Here is a 20,288-nt window from a genome sequence, read left to right as displayed (position 1 = left end):
CAGACGCAAACACCCAAACTTTACATCTCCTCCTCAAGACATGACTTCTCTCTGTAGCCCTGGCTGTCCTGGAACTCACTCTGTAGACCAAGCTGGCCTTAAACTAGAGACTTTCCTGTCTGTCTGCCTTCCAAGTACTGGGATTGAAGGTGTGTACCATCACTGCCTGGCAAATTTAAATCCTTTAATTCTGAAGTTTTCAAGCACAAAAAAATTGGCATGTAGCAGTCCTAAGGTGAAAGTTATCAGTGAACTGTTGCAAGTATATTCTTTGGGGTAGTTTAAAGAAGTCTGGCTTGGTACCTAGAATCTCTTTGCCTTTTTTTAGCCTTGTTCGAGAGACCAGCAGTTCTCGTTCACCAACTCCAAAGCAAAAGAAGAAGAAGAAGAAGAAAGATAGAGGACGGTAAGTTGGTTGGAAAGTTATACTAGTGTCCAGGGGAACTGCCTGTTTGGGCTTTTAGAAGTTGAGTTTGCTTTCAGATAGCAGAGAATCAAATTATAGTGACAGTTGAAGGGGACAGAATTGTTTTTCAGATTTCAGCTGAGAAGAAATGTACTTAGTGGGAAAGATTGACTATGTAGCCCAGCCAAAAAAGGTAGCAGTATTTTGGATTTGTATTTTTATGTTTACTGATTGAATGCAGAAGTAACTTAAGAAGTGTGGTTGGTGATGGTGTTAGTTTTTTAGTTTGTTTGTTTTTTTTTTTTTTTTCCTGGTGCTTTTGAGACTTATGGGTGTGACAGTCAGAAAGGGCCAAGTAGAATGATTTGTTTCTGAACCTATTTTAGCAGGTCAGAGAGCAGTTCTCCTCGACGGGAGAGGAAGAAGAGTTCAAAGAAGAAGAAACACAGGTATGAGGTGAAAAAGGGTTTTTTTTTTGTGGTTGTTTTTTGAAACAACAGGGTTTCTACATAGCCTTGGCTGTCCTAGAATTCAAAATGTAGACCAAGCTGGTCTCTAACTTGGTAGAGCTTTGTCTACCTCTGCTGATTAAAGAAAGACATGCACCACCACCTCTGACTAAGTTGAAAGTTGTTGGGTGTAATTGAAGGTAGCTCTTAAGTTGGTAGGTGTGGGTTAATAATTTTTCTCTATTTTTCATAAACAGGTCAGAATCTGAGTCCAAGAAACGAAAACACAGGTAAGAAAACTTATTGGTTCTTGGGGAGACACATGGGAGTGGTGAGTTAACTGATGACTGTGTTTTACTCTAAATTGGTCTATACATGGGTCCATCTCCCCCAACCCAGCCTCCCTTTGTTTAACCTACTTGTTAGCAGTAATACCTGGGCCGTTATTTCCATTTCACTTCAGATTCAGATTTTATTGTGATTTTAAAAATACCTTTTAAGTAGCATTTTTTTCTTTTCTAGGTCTCCTACTCCAAAGAGCAAACGTAAATCAAAGGACAAGAAGAGGAAACGGTAAGTTTATTTGGAAGAAATAGAAAAATGCCTCCCTTGGGGAAGGATTGAAGTTGTGCCATTGACTGACTGGTAGTTAAAGGTTGAAGAGGAAAACTCAGAAACTGAAACTGAGTGGGTTCTCTAGCTGAGGAAGTAAAGGCCTTTTCTAGCAAACCTAAAGATCCTGTAAGTTTTATCCCTGGAACTTGCATAGTGGAAGGGGATAACTTGTCTTCTGACTTCTTCTACGTACTTAATCGAACTAAATGTAGTTTTTAACATTTTTTTGACCAGGGGTCTTTTTATGTAGTTCTATTATAGAACTTGTGCTACAGATGAAGCTGGTCTCACCTCACAGAGATTAACATGACTCTTACCTCCCAAGTACTAAGATTAAAGGCCCTCTATGCCTGGCCAATTTTGTTTTTAAAAAGACATTAGTTCGGAGAACTTATGATAGGTATGACCATCTCCTGAGCTTTGTGGTGGTTTTCCTTCAGGTCTCGAAGTACAACGCCAGCTCCTAAGAGCCGTCGAGCTCATCGGTCAACTTCTGCTGACTCTGCTTCTTCCTCTGATACTTCTCGTAGTCGGTAAGGGGTGGTCCAGGAGGAGTGGAGGGAGAGGGAATGATGGGTTAATCAATTTAATATTTATTGAGCGCCCACGGTGTGCTAGGCGCTGAACAGACCATTCCGAAGACACGGTCCCTGCCCTCTAGGAGCTGACAGGCTAAAGCAACAGGATGGACAGACATATACATTTCCCCTTGTCTTTTTTATTTTATTTTATTTTATTTTTATTTTTTGTTTCTTATGATGTATATGGACTGCCAGAATAGGGCGGGGGTGGTTTGCTGGTTTGGTGGTGTCTGGGGGAGGAAGGAGTCCTTGCCCTGGCTTCCTTAATCGGGGAAGGCTTCCTGAAGGAGGTGGGCTCAGAGGTGAGTTGTGAATGAAGTGGGTAGGGAAGGGCCTGGGTGGAGGGTTTGGGTATGTTGGAGGGTGGTGAGTAACGGGGTAGAGGGACTTAAATTATTTGGGATTATATTGAGAAGAGATAGAGGAACAAAAAAAGGACTTGTATTTGCATTTTTGAAAATGAGTTGTCATGTGACCAAGGTGTTGTTTTTTTTTTGTTTTGTTTTTTGTTCATTGTTTTGTTTTTTGTTTTGTTTTCTTCATTTTGGAAAAAGGTTTTACATATAGGAAAGTGGATTGCCAGCTGGGGGTGGAGGGGGTTTTCTATTCTTCCTTGAGCTGATTTTCCTGGTCTCCCCTGCCCTTCATTAACTCACAGGTCTCGAAGCACTGCTGCTAAAATTCATACAACAGCCTTGAGTGGGCAGAGTCCTCCCCTTGCTTCAGGGCATCAAGGGGAGGTAGATGCACCTTCTAGTGAACCAGGTGCCACCAACATACAACAGTCTAGTAGCCCAGATCCCTCTACAAAGCAATCTAGCAGTCCTTATGAAGACAAAGATAAGAAGGAGGTATGTTCTGAGTTGGTGGGTGTTCATTGGGTTGCAGGAGAATCGTCTGAAGTGGGCAAGTGTGGTAAATACCATAGAGTAGCTTATTAAGATAAAATCTTGTCCTTTAGATTATGGTCAGGTTCAGAGATCAAGGTTGGCAAACAGCTATAGAAAGCAGTAACGGGGGGTGGGGTGGTGTCAGTGGGTGGGTGGTGGTTTCAGAGAAGTAGACCAGTAGTGTAAACAAATAATGAAGATTTTTGGACAGTATTCAAAGAAGGTTCAGAATGAGAGAAGAGTTGGGACCCACTAAATTATGAAGGCTTTAAAATGAAACTTCAGTTTACTATTTTAGTAATATATCAGTAATTGTTTACATCCATACAGTGAAACAAAGATTTTTAATTTTTTTGAAACCAGAACATTTTATTTTATGACTGATTGAAATTATTAAGATGAACTGGATACTGCAACAGCTAAAGCAGCTCTCTTGGGTTGAGGTGTTGCTCCTTTAAGGCATCCGTGTCTGAATCTGTGATAAACAGTTTTAGGTGCCTCATCTACCTAAGCATGGTAGTGCTTTATCTCTTAGTCTTGGGACTCCAGTTATACTTTTTGGGCTTAGCAGATTAGTCACATTTGCCAAGCCACAGTGGCACATGCATGTCGAGTCATGGCACTTTAGAAAGGATGATGTTTTCTTTTGTCATCTTCTGCCCAACAAAATTTATCTTTAAATAAAGTATCTCTATTTCCTTTTCATTGTACTTTTCAATCCTTTGTTATGATGCCACCAATCTGAAAACAGGAAGGAATTTTTTAAAGTAGTTCCTGTTTTATATCCTCTATTCTAGTTCTGTGGTTGATTGTTTCTACTGGTTTCAGCAATTAGTGTAACTTAAGATATCCCATATTGTGGCTCCTTTAAAGATAAGTTCCAAGTTGGTCATCTTAGAAAATTAGTTACTTGCTATGGTGTTTTCTGTAATTAAGGTGTTTTTATGGTTTAGCCTATTACTGTAAGACATTGGTGAATTAATTTTTGTGTATATGTATGAGGGGAAGGCAAATGTGTTATGTGTGTTTGGAGGTCAAGGGACAACTACCTATGTATGTGTTCTGTGGATTGAACTATGGTTACCAGGTTTATGTTGCAAGTGCCATCTCATTGGCTGTTGGTCAGTATTTTTGTTTTTGAGACAGGGTTTCCTTATATAGCTGCTGGTTGTGCTGAAACTTACTACATATTTCAGGCTGGCCTTGAACTGAAAGCTTCCTCTGCCTCCTGAGTATTGGGATTAAATGCATATATGGCCAAGCCAGGCCCCTCTTGGTAAATCTTAACACAAAACATAGAGCACATTTCTTATTTTTAACTTAAAGTCAGTCCATACCAGGTGTAAAGTTACCACTCAAACTGCTTTCTTTTTGTTTAATTATATCTTTTTTGGATGTTGTGGTAGTATTCATTTGTAACCCACACATACTGCCAGACTCCTTTCCTTGAAAAGAAGAAGAAAAACATGCAATGGAAATGAATTTAAAACACTCATCAAAAGATACTGAATTAAGTTTTAAAAAAAAAGCACAAAGTAAAATGTATATTTAAGAAGGAAGATAATAAAAAACTGGGAAATAACTTGAGCGAATAATTGGTATTCGAGTATGAGGCCTGGTGTCCCTGTATGCAAAATAGACCCAGGACTATCTCTGTAAGGCATACCACAGGACAGATGGTATTTTGTTGGTAATGCACTGTTTTCATTTTTTCTTTTCTGAATTATTATTTGAGGTTAGAGATTGTCAATAGTCAGCATGCCCCCTCCACTTTATTTTCTCATTATAAAAAATGCTTTTATTTTGTGTGTGTGTATATGATGGGTGCACATGTGCAGGGCATAGAACAGCATTGAAGAATGGACTTTCTCTTTGCCACTACACACATAGGCCCATTGATTTGTAGCCCACTAAGTGATCTTACTGACTCCCCACTAAACGTGTTACCTTGTTAATGAATATAACTGGGTTGGGAAAGGGTCAATTGGTTTAAAAGGTATATAGAGTAAAATTTCATTAGAAACTGTTATCTTACGGGTGATAATGAAATTTTGGTGTTTTATTACTATTCCTACTTTTCTTTTCACTCTTAGAAATCTGCAGTTCGACCTAGCCCCTCTCCGGAAAGGAGCAGCACAGGGCCAGAACTACCTGCCCCTACTCCGCTCCTTGTTGAGCAACATGGCGACTCCCCACGACCCCTTGCAGCAATCCCGTCCAGTCAGGAGCCAGTTAATCCCTCATCTGAGGCTTCCCCAGCCCGGGGGTGTTCACCACCTAAGTCTCCTGAGAAACCTCCCCAGTCATCTTCCTCAGAGAGCTGCCCACCATCCCCTCAACCTACCAAAGTTTCTCGACATGCCAGCTCTTCTCCTGAAAGTCTTAAACCCACACCAGCTCCTGGGTCCCGTCGAGAGATTTCTTCTTCGCCCACATCTAAGAATCGCTCACATGGCAGAGCAAAGCGAGATAAATCTCATTCTCATACCCCTTCTCATAGAGCAGGGAGGTCTCGTAGTCCTGCCACTAAGAGGGGACGATCTCGATCTAGAACCCCCACCAAAAGAGGTCACTCTAGGTCCCGGTCCCCTCAGTGGCGTAGGTCACGATCTGCACAGAGGTGGGGAAAATCTAGAAGTCCCCAGAGACGTGGCCGATCAAGGTCTCCTCAGAGGCCAGGCTGGTCCAGGAGCAGAAATACCCAGAGAAGAGGCAGGTCCAGGTCAGCAAGGCGAGGCAGATCACATTCTAGATCTCCAGCTACTAGGGGCAGATCCCGGTCTAGAACACCAGCCAGAAGGGGTAGGTCTCGGTCTAGAACACCAGCCAGGCGGAGATCACGATCCAGAACACCTGCCAGGCGTAGGTCTCGGTCTAGAACACCAGCTCGGAGGGGCAGGTCTAGATCGAGAACACCAGCTAGGCGCAGGTCTAGAACACGATCACCAGTTCGAAGGAGGTCTCGAAGTAGATCCCAAGGCAGGAGAAGTGGCAGGTCTAGGTCCAGAACACCAGCCAGGAGAAGTGGCAGGTCAAGGTCTAGAACGCCAGCCAGGAGAGGGAGGTCACGGTCCAGAACACCAGCCAGAAGAAGTGGTCGATCTAGGTCTAGAACGCCAGCCAGGAGAGGGAGGTCACGGTCCAGAACACCAGCACGACGACGATCTCGCAGTAGAAGTCTTGTGAGACGTGGAAGATCTCACTCTAGAACACCACAAAGAAGAGGAAGATCTGGCTCATCCTCAGAGAGGAAGAACAAATCTAGAACATCTCAGAGGAGAAGCAGATCCAACTCAAGCCCAGAAATGAAAAAATCTCATGTTTCCTCAAGACGGAGCAGGTCTCTTTCTTCACCACGATCCAAAGCAAAATCTTTGAGGCGAAGCCTTTCAGGTTCCTCTCCATGTCCTAAACAAAAGTCACAGACACCAACCAGGCGAAGTCGTTCTGGTTCTTCGCCTCCTAAACAGAAGTCAAGAACACCACCAAGACAAAGTCGTTCAAATTCTCCTCAACCTAAAGTAAAGTCTGGAACACCACCAAGACCAGGCTCTGTAACAAACATGCAGCCTGATGAATGCTCTGTAACACCACAGAGACAGAGCCGTTCTGAGTCATCACCTGATGGTGAGGTGAAATCAAGGACCCCATCAAGACAAAGCTGCTCAGGGGCTTCTCCTCAAGTGAAATCTAGCACACCTCCAAGACAGAGCCCATCTAGGTCATCATCTCCACAACCCAAAGTGAAGACAGTAACATCACCAAGACGAAGAAGCCATTCTAGCTCTTCTTCTCCAAGTCCTAGTAGAATGACGTCTAGGACACCTCAGAGGAAAAGCAGATCAGTATCTCCCTGCCCCAAGGTAGACTCTAGATTACGACATAGCCGTTCTAGATCCTCTTCACCAGATACCAAAATGGAACTGGGAACGCCACTGAGACACAGTCACTCAGGGTCTACATCACCATATCCAAAAAGTATGCTCCAGACTCCACCAGATCAAAATCTTTCTGGATCAAAGTCACCCTGTCTCCAGAAGTCTAAGGATTCACCAACAGGAAGTTCTGCATCTTTTTCCCTCTGCCCAGGTGTAACACCTAGTAGTATATTATCAGCAGAGAGCTGTTTTAGCTCCTCATGTGTGCAACAGAAAGGGCACTCTCAAATTTGGCCAGATACATCAAGTCCAGAAGTCAGGCAGACTTACTTGGAATCTCCATCACTGCAGAGCAAATCTCAAACATCTCCTAAGGGTGGACTTTCCAGATCCTCATCTCCAGTCACTGAGCTGACAGCCAGATCACCAGTAAAACAAGATAAAAGTGAACTATCAGCAGATCCAAAGCTGAAGTCAGGAATGTCTCCTGAGCAGAGTAAGACTAAACCTGACTCTAGCCTATATCCTTTAGTAGACTCTAAATCTCTTCTGGTACAAAGCAAATTGGAGCCTGCTGAATTAAAAGAGAGACTAAGTTTAATACAAGAGGATGTTGCATCGCCTTGTATACCAAGAGACAAATTTAGTCCTATACAGGATAGGCCTGAGTCCTCCATAGTAATGAAAGACACACCTAGAGTACTGTTAAAAGAAAGAAGCGGAGCTGGGTCACCTCCTGACACAAGAGACCAAAAAATTTTGTTACCCAATTCAAGTCAAGATGAATTAATGGAAGCAGAGAAATCTGAGCAACCTTTAAGCCAAGCTCTACCTAGTTTGTCTCCAGAACATAAAGAAATGCCTGCAAGTAACTTTGAGTCATCTCCTGAAATAGAAAGGCCTGCTGTATTGTCTGTTCTTGACCAAAGCCAGTCACAACATTCAAAAACAGTAGAAATCCCTGCAGTGGCTTCATGTTGGGGTGGGCCACAAGTTTCTCCTGAACATAAAGAACTATCTCATTCTCCCCCTAGGGAGAATAGCTTTGAGTCATCTTTAGAGTTCAGAAACTCGGGCCCTGTTTCAGAAGTAAATACTGGATTTTCTCCTGAGGTTAAAGAGGAATTGAATGGACCATTCCTTAATCAAACAGAGGCAGATCCATCTCTGGACATGAAAGAACAGTCAACCAGGTCCTCCAGGCGCAGCAGTTCTGAGTTGTCCCCAGAAGTAGTGGAAAAAGTAGGAATATTTTCAAGTCAGAGTGTGTCTTCGCCTGTACTTGAGACTGTGCGGCAAAGAACTCCTTCACGAGAAAGAAGTAGTTCTGCATCTTCTCCTGAACTGAAAGATGGTTTACCCAGAACTCCATCTAGGAGAAGCCGGTCTGGGTCTTCTCCAGGACTTAGAGATGGGTCTGGGACTCCTTCTAGGCATAGCCTATCTGGGTCCTCTCCTGGGATCAAAGATACACCTCAAACCCCATCCAGGGGACGAAGTGAATGTGACTCTTCTCCAGAACCAAAAATATTGCCCCACACTCCTAGAGCCCGAAGTCATTCTCCATCATCCCCAGAACGCAACAAGAGTGTCACCCCTCAAAGAGAAAGAAGTGGGTCAGAATCATCAGTAGAACAGAAAACTGTGACTAGGACCTCTCCTGGGCAAAGAAGTCGATCTGGGTCTTCCCAAGAGCTTGATGGAAAACCCTGTCCATCCCCACAAGAAGGAAGTGAGTCAGACTCTTCTCCAGATTCTAAACCCAAGGCTCGAACTCCTCTAAGACAGAGGAGTCACTCTGGATCATCTCCAGAGGTTGACAGCAAATCTCGACACTCTCCCAGGCTCAGTAGGTCTGGCTCGTCTCCTGAAATGAAAGATAAGCCAAGAGTGCTACAGAGGGCTCAGAGTGGTACTGATTCTTCTCCTGAACACAAGATACCTGCCCCTCGGGCCCTGCCCAGGCGTAGTAGATCAGGTTCATCAAGCAAAGAGAGAGGCCCTTCCCCTGAGGGAAGCAGCAGTTCTGAATCTTCTCCAGAACATCCCCCCAAATCCAGAACTGCTCGAAGAGGCTCCAGGTCTTCAATGGAGCCAAAGACAAAGTCTCGCACACCACCTCGACGCCGGAGTTCTCGATCATCACCTGAGCTAACCAGGAAGGCTAGAGTCTCTCGTAGAAGCCGGTCTGCCTCCTCATCACCAGAAACCCGCTCCAGAACTCCACCAAGACGCAGAAGAAGTCCATCAGTTTCTTCACCAGAGCCAACTGAAAAGTCAAGGTCTTCACGGCGGAGGCGTTCAGTTTCTTCTCCTCGTACCAAGACAACTTCAAGGAGAGGCCGGTCTCCTTCACCCAAACCTCGTGGACTCCAAAGATCCCGATCTCGTTCACGTAGAGAGAAAACCAGAACAACCCGACGCCGAGATAGATCTGGATCATCTCAGTCAACATCACGAAGAAGACAGAGGAGCCGGTCTAGGTCACGGGTTACTCGGAGACGGAGAGGTGGCTCTGGTTACCATTCAAGATCGCCTACCAGACAGGAGAGTTCCCGAACCTCCTCTAGACGCAGAAGAGGTCGCTCCCGGACGCCCTTGACCAGCCGGAAGCGATCTCGATCACGCACATCACCAGCTCCTTGGAAGCGCTCTAGATCTCGAGCCTCACCAGCTACTCATAGGCGATCCAGGTCCAGAACACCCCTGATCAGTCGACGTCGATCCAGATCTCGGACCTCACCTGTAAGTAGGAGACGGTCAAGATCAGTGAATAGGCGTAGATCTCGATCAAGAGCATCCCCAGTGAGTCGAAGGCGATCCAGGTCCAGAACACCACCAGTAACTCGTCGTCGTTCGAGGTCCAGGACACCAACAACTCGACGTCGCTCTCGTTCAAGGACTCCTCCAGTGACTCGAAGAAGGTCCAGATCCAGGACTCCACCAGTAACCAGGAGGCGATCTAGAAGCAGAACTTCACCTGTTACTAGAAGACGATCAAGATCGAGGACATCCCCAGTCACCCGCAGAAGATCGAGGTCTCGAACATCTCCAGTCACCCGTAGGCGGTCCCGTTCCAGAACCTCTCCAGTGGCAAGACGCCGCTCCAGGTCCCGAACCCCTCCAGCGATCCGGAGACGCTCTAGGTCTCGGACACCACTGTTGCCACGCAAGCGTTCTCGCAGCCGCTCACCACTTGCTATCCGCCGCCGTTCTAGGTCTCGTACTCCTAGGGCTGCTCGAGGCAAGCGATCCTTAACAAGATCTCCTCCAGCCATCCGTAGGCGGTCTGCATCGGGAAGTAGTTCTGACCGTTCACGTTCTGCCACTCCTCCAGCAACAAGGAATCATTCTGGATCTCGTACACCTCCTGTAGCACTCAGTAGCTCTAGAATGAGTTGCTTTAGTCGTCCTAGTATGTCACCAACTCCTCTTGACCGATGTAGATCACCTGGAATGCTTGAACCCCTTGGAAGTGCTAGAACACCCATGTCTGTGCTACAGCAAACTGGTGGCTCAATGATGGATGGTCCAGGTCCTCGGATTCCTGATCACCCAAGATCATCTGTTCCAGAAAACCATGCTCAGTCTAGAATTGCACTTGCCCTGACAGCCATCAGTCTTGGCACTGCTCGGCCACCTCCATCGATGTCTGCTGCTGGCCTTGCTGCAAGAATGTCCCAGGTTCCAGCTCCTGTACCTCTCATGAGCCTCAGAACAGCCCCAGCTGCCAACCTTGCCAGCAGGATTCCAGCAGCATCTGCAGCAGCTATGAACCTTGCTAGTGCCAGGACATCTGCTATTCCAGCATCTGTGAACCTTGCGGATTCACGAACACCAGCTGCTGCTGCAGCCATGAACTTAGCCAGCCCTAGAACAGCAGTGGCTCCTTCAGCTGTGAACCTTGGAGATCCTCGAACCCCTGCAGCTTCAGCTGTGAACCTAGCAGGAGCTAGAACACCGGCTGCATTAGCAGCTTTGAGTCTCTCAGGTTCTGGGACACCTCCAACTGCTGCAAATTATCCCTCCAGTTCCAGAACACCCCAGGCTCCAACCCCCACAAACCTGGTGGGTCCTCGATCTGCACATGGCACGGCTCCTGTGAATATTGCTGGCTCTAGAACCCCTGGAGCTTTGGGTCCCACAAATCTCTCCAGTTCCAGGATGGCTCCAGCATTGTCTGGTGCAAATCTCACTAGTCCTAGGGTGCCCCTTTCTGCTTATGAGCGTGTCAGTGGCAGAACCTCACCTTTACTGCTTGATCGATCTAGGTCCAGAACACCACCATCTGCCCCAAGCCAGTCTAGAATGACCTCTGAGCGTGAGAGGGCTTCTTCCCCTGCTTCAAGAATGGTCCAGGCTCCTTCACAATCTCTTCTCCCTCCTGCACAGGAGCGGCCTCGGTCCCCTGTGCCATCTGCTTTTTCAGACCAATCTCGTTCAGTTGCCCAGACCACTCCTGTAGCAGGGTCTCAGTCCCTCTCATCCGGGACTGTAGGAAAGTCCACATCCTCTGCTAGTGACCACAATGGCATGCTTTCTGGCCCTGCCCCTGGGGTGTCCCATGCTGAAGGTGGGGAGCCACCTGCCTCTACTGGGGCCCAGCAGCCTTCTGCATTGGCTGCTCTGCAACCAGCTAAGGAACGTCGGAGCTCTTCCTCCTCTTCATCATCATCTAGCTCCTCCTCCTCTTCATCTTCATCATCATCATCCTCTTCTTCCTCTGGCTCCAGTTCTAGTGACTCAGAGGGCTCCAGCCTTCCTGCTCAACCTGAGGTGGCACTGAAAAGGTGAGGGAAATAAGGGATCTAGGGAGAAGGGACTTACAATGATGGGGGAGTTGGGAGGGAGAAATCTTGTCACAAGCACTTGGCTTTGAGAAAGTATGGGGGACCTTGGCCTTCAAGATGGGAGTAGAAAGAATGCTGGGTGGGGGCTTTGTGGGGAGGAATGGGACAGATAAAAGTCTCCAAAGATTAATTCTCCAGAGGATAATGATAAGTTTTCCATCTCTACAGAGGACAGAACTAGAGGAAATGGACTTAATTTTACAGCAGGAGGGATGGCAGTTAGACCTCAAGAGGAACTCCCTGGGCTGGAAGGATCTTCAGAGGTCATCCCATCCCTCTCCCTGCCTCCAGGCAGGACGGCCCCTCCCCAGCCAACCTGCACTCACAGGGGCCTCCCCAAGCTGCGGCTCTCCAAGGAAGGAGATCACCCAGCTTCAGCTTCCACATCTGAGTCCAGGGGCCTTAATCCTTCATCAGGGACATTCTTGAGGTTTAACCTTGATCCCTTGTGCTTCGGGCCCCAGCCTGTTGCTTGTGTTAGCAGAGGTTTGGTCAGCTCTATACCACTGCTCCAGAAAAGTGCTCACTGGCCTACCTTCGTGTTTTCCCAGGGCCTTTCTCAGGCACCCCTCCCCCACTGCCGTTCCTCCAGGCCAAGGAAGGTAGGGTTGGGGTTGGGGCATCTTGTCTCCTTGTGACACCTTTCTTCTCTCGCAGGGTTCCCAGCCCTCCTACCCCAGCCCCAAAGGAGGCTGTTAGAGAAGGACGCCCTCAGGAACCAACTCCGGCCAAAAGGAAGAGGCGCTCTAGCAGTTCCAGTTCCAGCTCCTCCTCCTCCTCCTCCTCTTCCTCCTCTTCTTCTTCCTCTTCTTCCTCCTCTTCTTCCTCTTCCTCTTCTTCCTCCTCCTCTTCTTCTTCCTCTTCCTCCTCCCCCTCCCCCGCCAAGCCTGGCCCTCAGGCATTACCCAAACCTGCAAGCCCCAAGAAGCCACCCCCTGGCGAGAGGAGGTGAGTGCTTTCTTGCCTGTTGTGGAAGGGGGGTTGGGGTGAGTTCTCCAGAAAAGGGACCCTGGGTGAGGTTCCTGCTGGGGTGCCTCGTGTGGACGTCTGTGTCTGGTTGTACGGGAGAAGGAGTGTCAGACTCCTCCTATCCTCCCACAGTGTTGTATTCTGGTCAAGGGCTGCACTATCCAACTGAGGTCCCAGGCCATGTCTGGGAAGTTATAGGATTCTTCCTCCCTCTCCCCTCCCCTGACAAGCAGCCTGGTCCCAGAGATTCTAGCTCTAAGTCTCCCCATTGCTGCTGCAGGGCTCTGGTCTGGCCACCGTCATCTTCTCCCGACTCTGTCCACAGCCTCCTCCCTGTCTCCCTGCCTCCACGCCATTCTCTTCCACACGTAGCCAGAGGGATCTTTCTAAAACGCACATCTGGTTACTTCCCTTCACTCCACAAATCCTTCCGGAACGCCCTGTGGCCTGCAGGATAAAGTGCCACCTCTGCGGGAATGGCGTGTGAGGCTCTTCACCAGCTGCCCTTGCCCGCCCTGTGCTCCTCCTGCCCGCCCCCACACATGCCCCGTGCTCCGGCCATACCCAGCGCCTTGCAGTCTAAGGAGAGCCCCATGCCTTTGGACTTGCTGTTCCTTCTGCCTGGGATTTCCTTGTCTGCCTGGTGAACTCGTTCTGCAAGACTGCATTCAAACAGCACCTCCGAGAAGACTGCCCTGCCATTTCCCTGTCCTGCCCAGGTCCCCATCCTTGCTCTGGACCCCCAGGCCCATGCATATCCATCCTGCTGGGCTGTTTCCTATGTAGGGGGCGTGTGTGCCTTCATTGTTGACCTCCTTTACTACCAAACAAAATCCTCCCAAGGGCAGGGACTCTTTTATCTTTGCATCCCCCGCTGCACCCTGTGCCCTGTCTACTAGGGCACTCGGTGGATGGTGTGCGGGCGGATGGGTGAGTGCGGACAAAGGTGGGTCTGAGGCTGGCCCTGTGTGGTGTGAGGTTTGGTGGTCAGGACCTGGGTGGGTGGTCCTGAATGCTTGGCTGGTGGGTTTGGGAGGATGTGGTGCTATAGAAGCATACTCTGCTCTCTAGGTCTCGCAGTCCTCGGAAACCAATAGACTCCCTTCGGGATTCCCGATCCCTCAGTTACTCGCCCGTTGAGCATCGACAGCCCTCGCCCCAACCCTCACCAAGGGATCAACAGAGGTAGGGCTAGCAACCTGGCTCGTTAATTTGAAAGCAAAAATGTATGGTACTGTTCTGAAAACTGATTTCTCTTGTAGCAGTGAGCGGGTTTCCTGGAGAGGCCAGCGAGGGGACAGTCATTCTCCTGGCCACAAGAGGAGGAAGGAGACGCCTAGTCCCCGGTCTAATCGCCACCGCTCCTCCAGGTGTGCCTCCTTTTTAAGTCTGGCCCTTTTGAGAGCTAGTTGTTGGGACAGGGATATTTGTAGAATTATGCAAAAAGCCAAACTTGATGACCAGTCTTCTCTGTTCCAGGTCTCCATAATCTGGATTCTACCACACCTCATACTCTGGAGACATGAGTATTCCTCATTTTCCCAGAAGAATCATGGGAGGAATCTTTGTATGCCTTCCCTTGAACCTTGGCAGCATCTTGAGGGGGAGAACTTCCTCCCCCTCCCCCCCTTTTGTTTTTTTGTTCCTGTGAAATGTTGATCTGTGAGTTTTACCTGGTTTATGTGTTTTGGGGGGGTTGAGTGGGAGGGAATGTGAGTTTAGGGAACGAGGGGCACAGCTCAGGACATCTAGGCCTCTGATTGTAATTGATGCAGGGAGCTAGTCCCTCAGAATTTTTGGGTGACCGGAAGCTAAAGAAAGGTGGGCTGCACCCCCTTGACAACGTTGTGAGACCCTCCTCCCCAAACTTTGTTTCTTAAGGCATTTTGGTTTTTTAAAATCTGTACAGCAAAAGCAACTTTTCTGTCAAATAAAAATGAGAAATGCAGTAATCTTGGTCTGTAGACTTTACTTTGTGAGCAAACAAGAACAAGTCAGCCAGGTAGACAGCCAAATCTTTTTTTTATTGGGGGAATGGGTAGAGAAACTGGGTAGGCCTGGGGCCCTCCTCACTGCACAGCTTGTTCATTGGCACTGCCTCCAGAATCCTGTGGCTTCATCACATCTGGAAGCTCTGGAGGGCTGGAGAAGGGCTCGATGCGCAGAGCTTCAAAGGCATCATCTGTGGAAGGGTTACAGAAGAGCTGCAGTCACCACCATGGTCACCAAAGAAGTGACCACAATCTCCAACCTACTGCCTGTTACAAGGAAAGTCCTTATGGGTCCTTAAAGCTGCCAAAATTCAGGCTGTCTGCTGAGTACTCAAAGAGTACTTTGCCTTGGGAATAATTGCTTACTATTTTGAGGAGGATTATTTGTGGCCTGCTAATGTAGCCATAGCTATTACGCCCTCACACTTCATGCCTGTCTGGCAAGTAATACTTTTAAAAACCACAGTCAGTACAAAACAAATGACCTGTCTTTTGTGCCCACCTGGAAAGTCCTGACCTAGTTCTCAATGCTGGTGGTGGGGGGCTTGCTTGACCAAAGAAGTCAAGGTACCTTGTGGAACCGAGGTGCCTTTCTTTCACACATGCCAGCAGTGCAGAGGTTAAGAAACTGACCATCAACCAATGGTGGTGGAACACACTTTTAAGCTTAGCTGCATGGGGGGACCAAAAGAAACCCGACCATCTTTTTAAAAATCTACAAATCTACAGTAATAGTTCTTAAAATACTTCCCTCGTTCCTGTTATTGTTCTAGTTAAAATGCCATTTGCCAAACCTTCCTAAAAAGAAAATTAGAATGAGAATAGAAAGTTCCTAATGAGAAGCTTTATCCTTCAGTATGGACATTTTGAGTGGCAGAGGGACAGAAGGCAACCTAATTAGGTCCAAAAACCTAATGCTGTTAGCTGCTCCCAGAAGTGCTTCTGCAAATCCTGTCATAACATTGCATTTTGCCAGAGGGGTCCAGAGTACTGTCCACATCTAGAGTTGTGAAAACAAATTGCTGACCTTAGCTTTGACATAACTAAAATTATGTTTGCCTCCAGGGGTCCTAGATTGTGCTTGGGGGAAAAAAAAAAGATTGTGAGACACCACAACCTTATGTTAAGAAGCAGATAAGCTAAACTGTATTTTTAGCTTCAGGAGCCCTTGAAAAAGGGAACTTGTCTAGCCTTTGCATTTTCACCAGCCCTATAAATGCCTCATTGCCTCAGGGCAGGTAATTCTCATGAGATTTAGCTATGATCAAAGGATATTTGCAGCAAGCCCTGCTTGGGGTGCCTGTGGAAATGGGAATTCTAGGCTAGGTGTGGCATAGACAATTGGCTATACATAAGGATATAGCTTAGTGAGCTGAGACTTTACAAAAACTAGAGGTAGTTAGAACTGTACTTTTCCCATCCTAGCCTCTTGTCAGAGTGCTTTGCTTTCAAGTATGTATATGTGCCAATGGCAGTCACAGGCATTGGATTTTCTGGAACAAATTATGGGCGGTTGTGAGTTGCCATGTGGGTACTGGGAACTGAACCCAGGTCCCCTGCAAGAGCCAGTATTCCTACTTGCTGAGCTATTTTTCTACATTTTCTTCCCCATATACATAGTCCCTGAATCCACCCCCAGGACCACCCTTGTTTAAATTCTCAGAGGCAAAGGATTAAATTATTAAATAACTGCCTCTGAGGCGGGGTCTCTACATTGACCTGGCTGTCCTGAACTCCCTCTGTAGACAGGCCATGCACCTCTGGTATTAGTGTGATCTAACTTTCCCAGCTAACTTCACTTGTCCTTAAAATCTGTCTGGGTGTGGTAGCACATACTTTTAATCCTGGCACTGGGAAGGTGGCAGAGGCAGGTGGATCTCTGATGAGTTAGAAGTGGTTTGCTAAACATAGCCTGGCATGGTATCTGGCTGCAGCTAAGTAAGTGCATTGTAGTCTGTCTGTTATCCAAGCACTTCGTGGTCTTGGCTTCAAAGTCTACAAAATGAAGACAATGGCCTCACAGGACTACTGTGAAAAGATTAGGCAGAGCTGGGTTCAGCGGTGAACTCCTTTAATTCCAGCACTTGGGAGGCAGAGCAAATTCCAGGCCAGCCAGAACTAAATTCTGGGTCTAAAACAAAAATATATAGATTTATATATCTGTCTTAAAAGATGAGGTGGAACAAGGCCAAGTACTCAATCCTGTTAAATGTGGCTGGTACCAGGAAACCTGCAAATTATCTCTAATTTCCACACCGCCTGTTTGTGTCTCAATTTTTTTAAAACTATTTTTTATGTGCATGGGCATTTGTCTGCATGTAAGTCTGCTCCATGTACATACCTGATGCTTTAGAACACTGAAGAGGGCTTCAGTCCCCTGGACATAAAATTACAGTTCTCTGACCTAGAATGGAACCTAACTCCTCTGGAAGAGCAGCCTTTAAATTGCTGTCTCCAGTCATTACGCTCTGCTTTTTAACAAGGAAATAAATACCCCATGCTCTATGTGGACTGAAAAGGCATTCCTTGAAAGCTCAGAGGAACAGTTAAAGGCTTCCCAAAGTCTCTCTTTGGATGTTAACAGATGGTAGCTACCATCCAGGTTAGCCATCTTACCTGCTCGGAAGGCCAGGCCCACTGTGGCTGGGGCCTGTGGCCGTGCTGTCTGACTAGTGAAGCCACACTCGCCCAGAGTTTTTCCATCATCAAGGAGCTGGTCGTCCTGAAGAGAGAAGCAGGGTTTGGGGAGAGGTACTAAAGGAACATGTCCCAAAGAAAGCCTGTTGGTCATCTCTAAGTATAAAACACATATTCCAGGACTATATCCCAAGAATTTCCAAATCTGAATGCACTGACGGCTCACAGCAGTTAAAATCTCTGGCAGAGAATCCCAAGGATGTTTTCTAGCACCCCAGTTCAATGGATCTGATCCCTCTGGCTTCCTAAGCACTGCAACTGTATGTAATGGGTAGGTACCACAAAGAATTAAAACTCTTAAGAGCTCTGTCTGGATTCTGGCTTTTCAAGGTCTCCAGATAAATCTAATTCAAAAAGGCACTTGGAGTTTCTTGGACAAAAGATCTCATACAGTATAGTATCTTGTTTTTGATGATCTTCTGACCTCTACCTTCCAAATAGGATTATTGCCCAGTTTTTTCAGCCTGTTGATCTAACCTAGGCTTCCATGCAGGCTATGTTCTACAACAGCTGCATTCCCTGACTCCTATCAAGCGCCCCCCCTTCTTTAAATCAACCTTAATCTTAAAATTGGAATTGCTGGAATTCCCAACTCATAGGTCAGCCAGAAGTTTTAATAACTCAGGGACATAGAAAGCAGCACTAAGAACACTATGTGGCTCCTAAAACAGCCGAAGGGTCGGTCTCTCAAGCAAAAGTCCAGTGGGTAGGAGAGAAAAACCCCCTTAGAGACGTGAATTCAGGTTCTAATCTGGAGCAGAAGGTTGGTTCCCGTTTACAGTTAGAATTAGCTCAATGTACTTAGATTACTGACATCATGCTTCTGGGAAGCCTGAATCGGGTTTGGGGCATGAGGCTCCAACTCCACAGCCTGGCTTACTGAAAACTGGAGCTGGCTTCTGAGGTAAAAGGGTGAGCTTGAATGCGAAGTGGTTCTAGAACATCAGAAGACTGGCAAGGATAAACACTGGTTGGGTGAATCACTGGTGGGATCTTGACCCATAGACAACACTTGCATTCCTTGAGTTCCACCCCACCCTCCGACCCTGGGATCACGGTGGGTTCCCGGCAGGCCAAGGGTGGCTAGCCATGAATAAACCCTGGCTCTGCCATGACCTTCGGCTGCTTAAAAGACTATCGAGGCCTCGGTTTCCCCAACCGCTGAGCAAGGCGGCCTGGCAGGGCGCGGCGGCTACCCCGGGACCCGATGTCGCCGGCCCCTTCCGCACGATCAAGAGACCCCCCCCACCCCTTGTTAAGCGTCCTGCCTGGCCTCCACGCGCGCAACCGCCACGCCCGCTCGTCCCACCTTGTACAGCCGCTGCTCCTCTGGCGGCCGCTTGAGGATGCCCTCGACGATGCGCTTCAGTTCGAACACAGTGCTCGATTCCTTGGCGTCCGTAAAGATGGTGGTCTTGTGGCGCCGGATCATGAGAAACACGTCCTGAGGACGGCGGGCCCGCGTCAGCGCTAGCCCGCGGCCCCCGGCGTGGCCCCGGAGCCCCCGCCGCCCCCGGCCCCGTGCCCCTCCCCCCCGCACCCGCTCACCATCCCGGCGGCTGCTTCTGGCTCGACGCGCCGGCGCGGCCGCGCTCCGCCCCTTCCCGGCAGCCCAAGCGCGACCCAGCGTGCTCTGCGTGGCCCCGCACGCCCCGCCCCCTTTACCCCTCAGCCCCTCCCACGCTGCTGCCGCCATCTTAAGTGATCATAAGCCACTTCCTGTGCGTGGCCGCCATCTCGGTGTTTGGGCTATATATATATATATAAATATATATACATATATATGGTTATAGGTTGAGGCTCTCAGGGATCCGTGGCGCAAGCTTGGCTTTCTTTGGGGCGTAGAGTGAGTCACGGAGAGCGATACATGCTCATCTGCCATAAAATCTTACATGCGTGTTTTATCTGCATTTATGCCTGTGCGCCAGTTACATGCAATGCTTGGGGAGGCCAGTAGAGGGCGTCGGGTCCTCTGGTCATGTTGGGTGCTGGAACAGCAGCATCATGAAACTAACTCTCCAGCCTACATTTATATATTGGTCCAGCTCATGCAGGGATTGTGAGGGAGTAACTTTACAGCTATTGTAAGATGGTGTACAATTCATCCAGCTTCAGGCTTGAGTCTAAAGGTTTATTAAATCCAATTCAGCCATACTATGTGGCCAGTTAGGAGCTAGAAAAGCTATTGCTTTTAGAGACTGGTGCTGTAATTATTAGGGTCAACCCTAACTAACTAGTGTTAATAGTGAGAAGCAAAGATAGATTTACTTAATGTGGCTATAGGCAGAGATTCAGTGACTCTCCCAAGTTTGCTGTGGAGTTCTTGAAAGGGGTTTAAACTGAAACAGAACAAATGAGCTAGGCGAAGTATGGCCCATCATTTGACTGTCGTTCCTTCTACTAGATGGTCTGATGAGCTGAACTGTGACATCTGTTTCAGGACAAGCCCTTCCTTATTCCAACATGAGACTCTTGAGAAATCCTGATTATTTAGGGACTTTTGTTTTAACAGTCTTTTGAGAAAGACTGATTCCATAACAGGCTTCAAATTGGCTGTTAAGGAGACTAGGCCTAAAAACTGGGCAAGACTAGACAAGTCAGTTACTAATAGAAAAAAACCCTAGGCTCCAGCCTTCACGCCCAGGTAATGGATGGAATGTTCCAGTTACCTGGCCTGAAGCAAGGACGATGAGTCAGCAACAATTTCTAGACTTCCTCAGCTACTTCCTGAGTAATAGTTCCCAGAAGTCCCCAGCAAGTGTCCAGCTCCCACACCACAGTAATGGAACTCTGTATGTAGAGATGGACCCAACAGATTAGCACAGAGGTCACCTACCCCAGAATTCCCTAAAGTGCTTTGAATCAGGCCAGCACGCTCACTTGGGTGTCTCTATCTTGGTAATAGGAGACTTCTACAAAATAAAACACTGCATTTGCATACTATTTGAATCTGGGTATCATT

At 47.7% G+C, this 20,288-nt stretch overlaps 2 protein-coding genes across 14 annotated transcripts in view; one reads left to right on the top strand and one right to left on the bottom strand.

Annotated features, from left to right (window-relative positions):
• Positions 1 to 14,590, top strand: part of SRRM2 (serine/arginine repetitive matrix 2) — a 31,589-nt gene extending 16,999 nt beyond the window's left edge. For 3 of the 13 annotated variants that reach the window (XM_080942513.1, XM_080942515.1, XM_080942510.1), the window contains 11 exons: positions 329 to 406; positions 793 to 855; positions 1,113 to 1,145; positions 1,378 to 1,428; positions 1,911 to 2,003; positions 2,710 to 2,902; positions 5,035 to 11,609; positions 12,327 to 12,617; positions 13,710 to 13,823; positions 13,901 to 14,008; positions 14,118 to 14,590. In XM_080942513.1, coding sequence (XP_080798639.1) covers positions 329 to 406; positions 793 to 855; positions 1,113 to 1,145; positions 1,378 to 1,428; positions 1,911 to 2,003; positions 2,710 to 2,902; positions 5,035 to 11,609; positions 12,327 to 12,617; positions 13,710 to 13,823; positions 13,901 to 14,008; positions 14,118 to 14,127 — 7,609 coding nt within the window. In that variant the 3' untranslated portion in view covers positions 14,128 to 14,590. Of the gene's footprint in view, positions 1 to 328; positions 407 to 792; positions 856 to 1,112; positions 1,146 to 1,377; positions 1,429 to 1,910; positions 2,004 to 2,088; positions 2,903 to 5,034; positions 11,610 to 11,837; positions 12,618 to 12,918; positions 13,824 to 13,900; positions 14,009 to 14,117 lie in introns of those variants that run through there. The other 10 variants (XM_080942514.1, XR_013975650.1, XR_013975651.1 and 7 more) reach the window with 10 other exon arrangements.
• A 53-nt stretch (positions 14,591 to 14,643) lies between these two features.
• Positions 14,644 to 18,937, bottom strand: ELOB (elongin B). Its single transcript, XM_080942509.1, has 4 exons — positions 18,875 to 18,937; positions 18,636 to 18,770; positions 17,246 to 17,351; positions 14,644 to 14,820 (listed from the first exon to the last, which is right to left on the bottom strand). The coding sequence occupies exons 1-4, from the start codon at positions 18,875 to 18,877 to the stop codon at positions 14,708 to 14,710; spliced, it is 357 nt and encodes a 118-aa protein (XP_080798635.1). The 5' UTR covers positions 18,878 to 18,937; the 3' UTR covers positions 14,644 to 14,707.
• Between the last annotated feature and the right edge of the window lie 1,351 nt (positions 18,938 to 20,288).

Source organism: Micromys minutus (genome assembly GCF_963924665.1).
Source record: "Micromys minutus genome assembly, chromosome: 31".
Taxonomy (NCBI): Eukaryota; Metazoa; Chordata; class Mammalia; order Rodentia; family Muridae; genus Micromys; species Micromys minutus.
The sequence above is the reverse complement of the archived record's forward strand: the minus strand, read 5'-3'. Positions and strand labels throughout refer to the sequence as shown.

What these genes read in the sequence shown, in the direction of transcription:
- ELOB (XM_080942509.1), bottom strand. An exon ending in AGGAGCAGCGGCTGTACAAG is followed by an intron (nt 17,352 to 18,635) that starts GTGGGACGAGCG and finishes TTCTCTCTTCAG; the next exon opens with GACGACCAGCTCCTTGATGA. An exon ending in GGGCCTGGCCTTCCGAGCAG is followed by an intron (nt 14,821 to 17,245) that starts GTAAGATGGCTA and finishes ACCCTTCCACAG; the next exon opens with ATGATGCCTTTGAAGCTCTG.